This window comes from Spermophilus citellus, assembly GCF_964194105.1.
Source record: "Spermophilus citellus genome assembly, chromosome: 2".
NCBI classification, from domain to species: Eukaryota; Metazoa; Chordata; class Mammalia; order Rodentia; family Sciuridae; genus Spermophilus; species Spermophilus citellus.
In genome coordinates this window covers 237,470,245-237,479,597 of record NC_138183.1, presented here as the reverse complement: position 1 = coordinate 237,479,597, position 9,353 = coordinate 237,470,245, and the positions used below count along the sequence as shown (strand labels likewise).

Here is a 9,353-nt window from a genome sequence, read left to right as displayed (position 1 = left end):
GGCAGGAGGCCCTAGCGCCCTCCTCTCGCTGGCTCTCTAGCTCTAAGCTAGTGACTGGAACACGGAGGCAGTGACCCAGGGAAGAAGAGGAGAATGAGATACAGGGAGAGCTGTGTTCTTGGGTTGGGCTCCTGGCAGGCCTCTGCCGAGTTTTTCAAGTGCCAATTTACCAAGGCCTTAGCAACAACTGGTCTCTGGGTGGAGCACGGGGAGATGTTTTAAAGGAGTAGGACACAAATGCTGGTCATGGGACACTGGGCACTTCACTTTCTGGAGATCCCAATTGAAGAGGGAGTCACAGGACAGGCTTTCCATTTCTGACCCAGGGATTGGACAACGGCCCTGCCTGGTTCCATGGTCTGGGTCAGTGTCACCTGCAGTTCAGTAACAGGCAAGGGCTCCTAGGCCCTTACCAGCAAGAGTGGGCTGGCTCCATTCTCTTCAGACCTGGGATTGAACTGAATTTAGAATTTTTTTGATCATCCCCCTTTTATTTTGTCCTGGGGCCTGACTTCAACCCGAAGGAGGATAGGGTGCAACCCAGACAGCAGTTGCCCAGTTCTGATCTGGCAGTTATCTTGAATCTAGAACCATCTCTCACCTGCACCACTAGAGGCACAGCTAGGAGGAAGGGGCTGGCTTTGCCAGGGTTGAGATGCCTACAGCCGGAACCCCAGTGGCCAGAAAGGACTGACCTCTGCAGATCTCTCCAATTCCTCATGGTTTCTCGGAGCCCAGTGCCCTTCCTGGAGTCATTTGAGATCAGGGCATCAACACAAATTTGCTTGGGCCCTCAACTTCCTACTATTCGACTCAATTCCTTCCCTTTCCTCCAGTTCACTCAGCCACAACTCACTACACCAGCAAGCATCCTGTCCTGTCTTCTGGGAACATGGCAGGACCTTCACTCATCCTCTCTCCAAGCCAAGAGCAGCTCCAGGCCAAGGGGCATAAAGAGCTGATGACAGTTGCCTTCCTTTTGTGGCGACTTTACCATGGGTGGACTTCATATACATTTTCTTAGTGAATATTCAAATACACAACATGTCAGGGGAATAGCATGAGGAAAATGAGGCTCTAGAAAGCTTCCTGACCAACCCAATGTTGCCCAGCTATCTGTGGCCAAGGCCAGGATTTAAAGCAGCCCTGCCCTATTCCAAAGCCTTTCTGCCCTTCACAAGGCCACAGAGCCAGCTGATGACCAGGAGCTACAGAGAGGTGGGAGACAACTTGCACAACTGGAAGCTATAAAGTACAGAAAAGATTTTATTGGAAATCTCGAGTACATATGGAAGTATCCCTCAGTCATTTCCAAACAAACAGGCTGGAAGAGGAGGGACCCCGTCACCTGGAGAGATGACTGGTCCCAGCAGGAGCCCGGGGTGCTGCAGGAGTTGTTGGTCTGGCCTTCTCACTTCTATGACACAAGGCTGAGAGGCCGGAGGTGGCCTTGCTGGTTGCTTGGCTCCTCCCAAACTCAGCTCAGTCAGGGATTAGCCTCCCTGGCCTCCCTAAAGATGGGGCCCTGGAGAAAGGCTGCTGCCTGGGAGTCCACAATCAGGAAGTCAGTACTGTGTGGACGATGGCTACCAGGCCTTTCCATGCTAGGCAAAGAGGGCAGCAGCTGAGATGGGACATCAGTAACTTACCAGAGACACCCCCCTTTGTGCGTGCCAGGCCCTGGGGGTGAATCTGATTGGTTCAGCAGGCCATGGATGTGCCCTAGCCCCAAACAGGACAGCCAATGGCCAGCACTGCTGGAGCATTTCTTGATGGCAGCAGAAGCATGCACAGGGGCAGGGCTCCCCCCCCCCCCCAGAGCCCACTATGATGCCCAGAAGTTAGCCTTGTAGGTGAGAACAGTGTCACATGCAGTTTACTAACAAGCAGTTGAGAGCCATCTGCACCTAAGAACAGCTGCTGCCAATGAGTACCCCCAAGAGACTGGAGGAACAGGGCAGACTGGTTCTCCTTAGCCAGGCCACCGGTCAGACTGGGGAGGACAGATGGCTAGGCACTTGACTTACTCAAGCAACACCTGAAGGATTAAATAAATCATCCACCCAGCTTTGGTTTCTGAACAGGGAACCAATCCAGCTTGTAAACCCAGGGCAGTGTAGAGACCCTGGGATTAAACGGAGGTGGTGGTCAGGCCAAAGCAGGAGGAGGAAAAGCTCCATAGTCCAGTCCTGAGGATCAGGATCAGGTACCCCAGAAGTAGGGAGCACACACAATGCCCCTTGGGCATTACGTGTGGCATAACTCTGGGGAGTCATCACATTTAGCACCCAAGACTCGGCAGAAACTGCGAGTCTGGAGGCTCCCACCCAGAACACAGAGGTACAAGGGAAAGCCCACTGTCAGTTCAAAGCCTGGAGGCCACTTGCCCTTGGTCAGTCCCATTCTTAGATCCCACCGTACACATACTGGGAAGGAGAATGGTCTGAGCAACCCAGATTCTGAGGAGCCTCTCAGGAGGAGGCCTCCATCTCAGGAATGGACACCCTCACCTTCCCCAAGTGAAACCTCTAACTGCAAACATTTCTTCTATAAAATATCTGATTTCTCTGAAAGTAATAAATATTTTCCATGTCCTATAACAAGAAGCAGAAACAGGAGGGAGAAAAAGAGAAGGCCCTTTGCTGTGATCCTCGATGACAGAATATGTCATAGTGACGTAGGATTTGCTTTTATTTTTCCTCTGCGGAGCTGAGGAGCTGGGCATAGGCAGCCACCGGGGCCGCACAGACCTCTGGTAAGGGCCGGATAACCCTCCCAGTGAGGATGAAGGGCCCAGGAACACTCACCCTCACAGGTGAGCAGGCCTGTAGTATTGCCAAAAAGTACGGGCACAGGGGTGGGGACAGAGAGAGGCGAGAGGGAGATGACCCTAGAACTAGAGGAGACAGAACAGGACCGTCCTACCTCTGCCCAGCACTGTTTCCTTCCTCCTTCTGCCTCACGGGGCCACCAGCTGGAATGTCAAGAGGTTGATAGGAAGGACAGACAGGCAGGGGGCCAGCAGCAGGAGGAACTGATGACACCCTGTGTGAAGCAGCTGGCAATAGGTGGGGTACACAGATGGCCCTGCAGAGGCCCTTTGGTTACAAAGGCTCTTCCATCTCCAAAGGCAGAGGGCAGGTCCTCACAGATGCAGTCACTGGGCCTAACTGCCACCATGGAGTCTCCAGGAGGTCCAAGAGCAGGGATTTCTGGGTCTCCAAGGAGGGACCATCTTCCCCTCCAGCTGGCTGGGAGCAGCATGAGGGATGGGAGCAGCTGAGGAGTGGGAGGCTCTCTGTCCCCTGGGACCACAGAAAAGGGATGCTGCTGGTACTGGAGGACAACTTTACTGCAGGGTTTCTAAAAAGGCATCAAATTCTCGGACATTCTTCTCATGAACAGCCAGCTTCTCTGGTAAAGAGTCCTGTACAGGGAGGAGAAGAGCTGCTTACTGGGCAGGCCTTGGGAGGCTGCCAGCCCCACCACTGGAGTGGAGGAAGGGGGTGAGGTAGAGACAAAGAGCTCAGCAGAGCAGTGCCGAGCTGGGCAAGCAGGAGGCAGAGCAGCTGAGAGAGCGCTGGTCAGGGGAGGGACACATCCGTCAGGGCTCTGTGGGGGCTGTGGCACTGCACAACAGCCATAGGAATTCAAGTGGGCAATACCCGAAATGAGAGAGGAACGTGGACCATGCCAGAGAACAGGGTGGTCCAGAAATTAAACATGAACGATCCCTGGCTGATGATAGCGACCCCAGAATAAAACTGCAAGTTTAGAGCTCTATGAATTCAGTAGTTTATGAAAGGGTGTTTTTTTTTAAATAATAGATTTTGTAACCTTTATAATTTATTGATTTATTTTATGTGGTGCTGAGCATTGAACCCAGGGCCTCACATGTGCTAGGCAAGTGCTCTGCCACTGAGTCTCAGCCCCAGCCCATATGAAAAGGGGCTTTGATGCCCTTTTCGGGGATGCCCTGCAGGACCGGAGGGAGCCACACAGCCTTGCTACACTGCCAAGAGTCACCTGCACGTTGAGGGAAGCGTGAGCATCTGCATCTTCACACCAGCCAAGGGGCAGAGAGGGTTAATAAAAAGGAGAAGCAGAAAAGCAGATCTGTGACCAGCTAGCTGTACCTCCCTACAATACCAACCGTTAATATAAGAGAAGCTGGGCATAGTGGCACAACCTGTAATCCAGCGACTTTGGAGGATCACAAGTTCAAGGCCAGTCTCAGCAACTTAGTGAAGCCCTAAACAACTTAGTGAGACCCTGTCTCAAAATTTTTATTTTTTTTATTTTTATTTTTTTAAATATTTATTTATTTTTAGTTTTTGGCGGACACATGTGGTTTATGTGGTGCTGAGGATCGAACCCAGGCCGCACGCATGCCAGGCGAGCGCGCTACTGCTTGAGCCACATCCCCAGCCCCTCTCAAAATTTTTAAAAAGTGCTGGGGATATACCTCAGAGGTAAAGCACTGTGGGTTCAGTCTCTAGTACAAATAAACATAGTCAGGGGCTGGGGATGTGGCTCAAGCGGTAGCACGCTCGCCTGGCAGGCATGCGGCCTGGGTTAGATCCTCAGCACCACATACAAACAAAGATGTTGTGTCCGCCGAAAACTAAAAAATAAATATTAAAATTCTCTCTCTTTCTCTTTAAAAAAAGAAAAATGATAGCTTATTTTTTAAAATTAAATAAATAAATAAGGCAGTGGCCTGCCTTCACTGGTGGGGTTAAGTATAAGGGTCTGGCAAAAGGTCAGAGACTCTCCTGCCTGAAACCCAGACAGTGGCCTGGACACCCTGACAATGAGGCAGGTCTGGGTGTAGCTGCCCAGGTGGAAGAAGACCTGGGAACTGGTTAGCACCACTGGGATCATGACGAGAGCACTGGGACCCTCCTTCTTCTGAGCTCATGTCAAAGGAGAGGCAGGGGAGAGGGCGGCAGGAGGCTAATGCAGGAGCCAACCTGGCTTTGTCTGGCTGTGTTACCACAGCAAGTTACTCAATCACAGTGCTGGCTTTCTCTCTCTCTCTCTCTCTCTGATACTGGGGATTGAACTTGACCAGTGAGCCCCATCCCCAGCCCTATTTTGTATTTAATTTAGAGACAGGGTCTCACTGAGTTGCTTAGCTCCTTGCTTTTGCTGAGGTTGGCTTTGAACTCACGATCCTCCTGCCTCAGACTCCCCAGCCACTGAGATTACCGGCGTGTGCCATTGCGCCTGCTGGCTTTCTCTTTTGTAAACTGGCATAAGACGGCCTACCTTTTAGGGCTGGTGGTTCATGTTAAAGTACTTTAAAAACACCTGGCAGGGGGTGTGGGTGTTGCTCAGTGGCAGAGCCCTTGCCTTGCATGCATTAGGCACTGGGTCAATCCCCAGCACCACAGAAAAAAGAAAACTCAGAAAGCCCCAATAAATGTTCATAATAGTACTTATTAGCCCAACTGTTATGTAGAACTGTAGAGCTTTAATAAAAAATAATAATAGTAATTATTATTATTCCTATATTGTCGCTGAGCATGGCTTTCTGTTTAATCCAAATCAAGGGCAGCTATTCCTAGGGTCCCTAGTTTCTATAGATAGGAGAGTCCCACCTCAGACCATGAGACCTTGGGATTTAGTGGTGTAGGACAGCCCGAGTTTGTGGCTTCCACGTGGTACTCTTCTGAGGCAGGAAATAGGAAATGCCCTAAGCAGAGATGTGGCAATTACGGTCAGAGAACAGCTACAGGAGGAAGGGCGCTCTCTGAGGGAAGCGCAAGAACACTGACCCCTGGGACTGCTGTGCTCCTCTTCCCCTGCCCCACGGGCATCTGCTGGCCACTGCAGAGCTGAACAGAGGGGCTGCTGGAGCAGCCTATGGGGACAGCAGGAGCAGAGCGGGCATGAGGAAGTGCTGCTGAGAACGTGCAAAGAAAGGGAGCTACACTCAAGCAAAGTCTAGGTGCCGGCTGCTAGGTGCCGCGCCAATCACACATGTGACCAAGTGAAGACAACAATCTAAAAACCTCCCTTTCCTGTTACAGGGAAGATGGGAAGCACAGGTGGGTGGAGTGACAGGAAGAATGTTCTAGGCCTGTGGTCAGGGATGACCATCAATGAGGTTGGGAGGCCGAGGGATGAGCTGTGTGGGGAAGGAGTTTCCATACCAAGTCTTCAGCCATGGATTGTGCCCCGATATCTATGGAGAGGCTGCTCAGCTGAGGGGGGTTCTGAAATTCACGATAGAAGGTCCCCAAGTCCATCGGAAGAATGTCATCTTTAGAAAAAGCTGGTTTCTTAAAAAATAAGACAATCAGTTTAGCTTTCCTTGGGCCACAAAGGATAATCAGAGGAAATTTACCCTTTTAGAAATGACCAAAGAAACCTTCTTCCAGGCTCATCTTAGGAAGCGGAATCTCTACACCGTATTCTTATGGGCTGCTAACTTATAACCTGGGGATGACCCTCCTCTCAGGGTCATGTCCTCTTACTGCTCACTCCATTCTTAAGTAAAGGGCCATCCATTCAGGCATGAGCCAGACCCGAGCTGACACCACTGCAAAACCCTCGTGGGGTTGACTTTCATTATGAATTTCAACCAGAGACTTGGAACACAAGTCATAGGCCTCCAAATGTCTCCCAAGGCAGGGTGTCAGGGCAGGGCCCCAAAACCCTTCGTTCTATCTGCAGTGGCCTATGTTGTCTCTGTAAGGGAACAGATGCTTCTGGGTTTATTTTCCCTGGGACAGCAAAGGTCAAGGGAGGTGAGGGCAACTTACGAAGTCAATCATAACGAAGTCATCGTGGGCATTGCCACTGCTGCCCCCGCTGGAGCCATCCGAGTGCAGGCTGCCATGGAGAGGAGACACAGGCTCTGGGGACTCTGGAGGATTCACCTGGTTCAGAATAAGGCAGAGTCAGGGCTATTCTGTAAACTGGACGCATGTCCCTCCTAATACCTGAGGAGCTGGTTAGGCAGTGAGTGCTGGCTACGAATTCATAAGCCAAGGGGCATGGCTTAAGGCCTGCGGAGGATGCAGTGACTGTGGCCTCTGAGGGATGACTACTGCGACATCTACTGGAAACTGGTAGTCACCGGTGGGCTCACCATAGGATCAGTATCCTCCAGCTCCAAATTCTTGGGAGCAAACATGGCAAAGGGTATGTCCAGACTTGTCAGAGTCACCTAAAGAAACACAGGAGAAAGGCATTCGTTCCTGTCCTCCCCCCAGCTCCTGGGCTTCCTTCCTTACAGGCTGCCAGAAAGTCTGCACATCTAGGCTGCCCACACTGCTCTCCCAGGTTCCCTGTCCCCCATCACATGGGCCCACAGCATAAATAAAGACTGGGTTCCCAAGGACCCTGGGAATTCAGCTGAGGAAGCCTGAGCCACAGGACCACAGGAACAAAATGCTTTGCTGCCCCCCTCCCCCAAGGAGGAACTTCCTGTTTTATGTGAAGTCTGAGGTGACAGCACAGCACAGTGTCTGGGAACTAAGTGGTATCTTGTCTCTTTCCTGTGAGAGACTTAAGAGCCTCAGATGAGAGAGAGAGAGAGAGAGAGAGAGAGAGAGAGAGAGAGAGAGAGAGTGTGTGTGTGTGTGTGTGTGTGTGTGTGTGTGTGTTGGTACTGGGGGCTGAATCCAGGGGCACTTTACCATTTAGCCCTTTTATTTTTTGAGACAGGGTCTTGCTAAGTTGCTAAGGGCCTTGCTAAATTATAGAAGCTATAATTTGCGATCCTCCTGCCTTAGCCTCCCAAGTTGCTGGGATTACAGGCATGCACCACCATGCCCAGCTAGAACAATAATTCTTAACTTTTTCTGGAAAGGGGTCACAAGTTGTAAATCCTCTACACAGAAAAACTTAAATACACACACACTTTTGCAAACAATGTAAGTAACTCCACAAAATATTGCCCACAGGGCCTCACTCTAAGGACTCAGACATTCTCACAGTGGCAGTGGCAGAAGGATCACCTGGTTGATGGGTTTGTTGACAAAAGCCCCCACTTTCCGGACAAAGATGGTCTCTAGGACATCGTGGGGAGAGGCCCGTCCCTCGCTGCTATTGGACACGGTTTCAGTATCCTCACTAGAGAAGAAAGTGAAGTTGGTGCTCATTCTTAAGCCACAGCAGAACGAGACAAGTCCCCTAAGCCCACCCTCCTGGGGGGCTGCAGCCTGGGCAGGAGTTGGCCCCTCAGCCTGTTCATGTGGACACAACACTACATGGTCTGGCTACTGCTGCTGTCCCCCTGCCTCATGAGCTGTACTTCCTGAACAATTAAAATCTATACATAATTGAGTAAAGCTTACCTAAAATTTGATCTGAAATCCCAATGACAAGTATCAGTTACCTTGCACACAGTGACCATCAACCAGGCAAGCCACTCTCATAAACCACCAAGATTTCTTTTTAATTTTATATATATTTAGTTGTGGATGAACCTTTATTTATTTATTTTTATGTGGTGCTGAGAATCGAACCCAGTGCCTCACACTTACTAGGCAAGCGCACTACCATTGAGCCACAACCCCAGCCCAACCACCGTGATGTTATTACTAACCAATTACATAGCCAGACCCCAAATTTTAGCTTCTTCATTTTTTGCATCTTTTTGTTGTTGTTATTAAATCTAAAAATACCTAAAACTATATAGTTTACAGCACTATGTTAACTTCAAGCCCTGCCTCACAAGGGATGTGCTCACAAGAATCCCACATTTGAAGCCTTAGCCAGCCAGAGCTCTCTCACTCTTGATGGCCAGGGCCGGATTCTCTGTGCTCCCTACCACGTATCTGCCCCTCTTCACCCTCGACCATCCCTCCATTACTGAAACATTTAATTCAACTACTCCTGTGGCTCCCAATCCCCCAAAGCCCTCTGGACTGATGCTGGGACCTGGATCCCAAGGGGACTCTAAACAATAGAAACAGGGCCTAGACAGCGGCTGCCAGCCCAACAGTCACAGTGTTTTGAGTGGCAGGGGACAAGAAAGGTCTTTTGGACAAAAGTAGGGTCTTAAGGAAGGCAGGAGGACAGTGGCAGGTGGCCTCTGAGCCCCAGGGACTGGCCCTGAGGAAGGGTTCTAAGCTGTGAGGACCTGCACCCAACAGCTCCCCTAGGGTCCTCTGTCTGTAGCTGCTCTTGGCCATGCCCCAGGAGCTGAGGACCAGAAAACTGGAGAATAAGGTGACAAGCAGATCTCCTCTATCATCCCACAGAAGGAGGATGAGGGGGGTAAAAAAGTAAGTTTGAAAAGCCAGGAGGGAGTCAATTATTTTTCCTGACAAATGTCACAAAAAATAATCTTCCCAAACAATTTCCCGCCCACTACACCACTGTGGGAATGAAGAAAA

At 50.6% G+C, this 9,353-nt stretch overlaps 1 protein-coding gene across 7 annotated transcripts in view; it reads right to left on the bottom strand.

Moving 5' to 3' along the window:
• Positions 1–1,248: 1,248 nt before the first annotated feature.
• The window catches only part of ATG13 (autophagy related 13), a 50,375-nt gene continuing 42,270 nt past the window's right edge, over positions 1,249–9,353 (bottom strand). For all 7 annotated transcript variants that reach the window (XM_081279947.1, XM_081279950.1, XM_081279946.1 and 4 more), the window contains 5 exons: positions 7,971–8,085; positions 7,100–7,177; positions 6,771–6,887; positions 6,159–6,287; positions 1,249–3,427 (listed from right to left, as the gene is read on the bottom strand). In XM_081279947.1, coding sequence (XP_081136073.1) covers positions 3,350–3,427; positions 6,159–6,287; positions 6,771–6,887; positions 7,100–7,177; positions 7,971–8,085 — 517 coding nt within the window. In that variant the 3' untranslated portion in view covers positions 1,249–3,349. The remainder of the gene's footprint in view (positions 3,428–6,158; positions 6,288–6,770; positions 6,888–7,099; positions 7,178–7,970; positions 8,086–9,353) is intronic.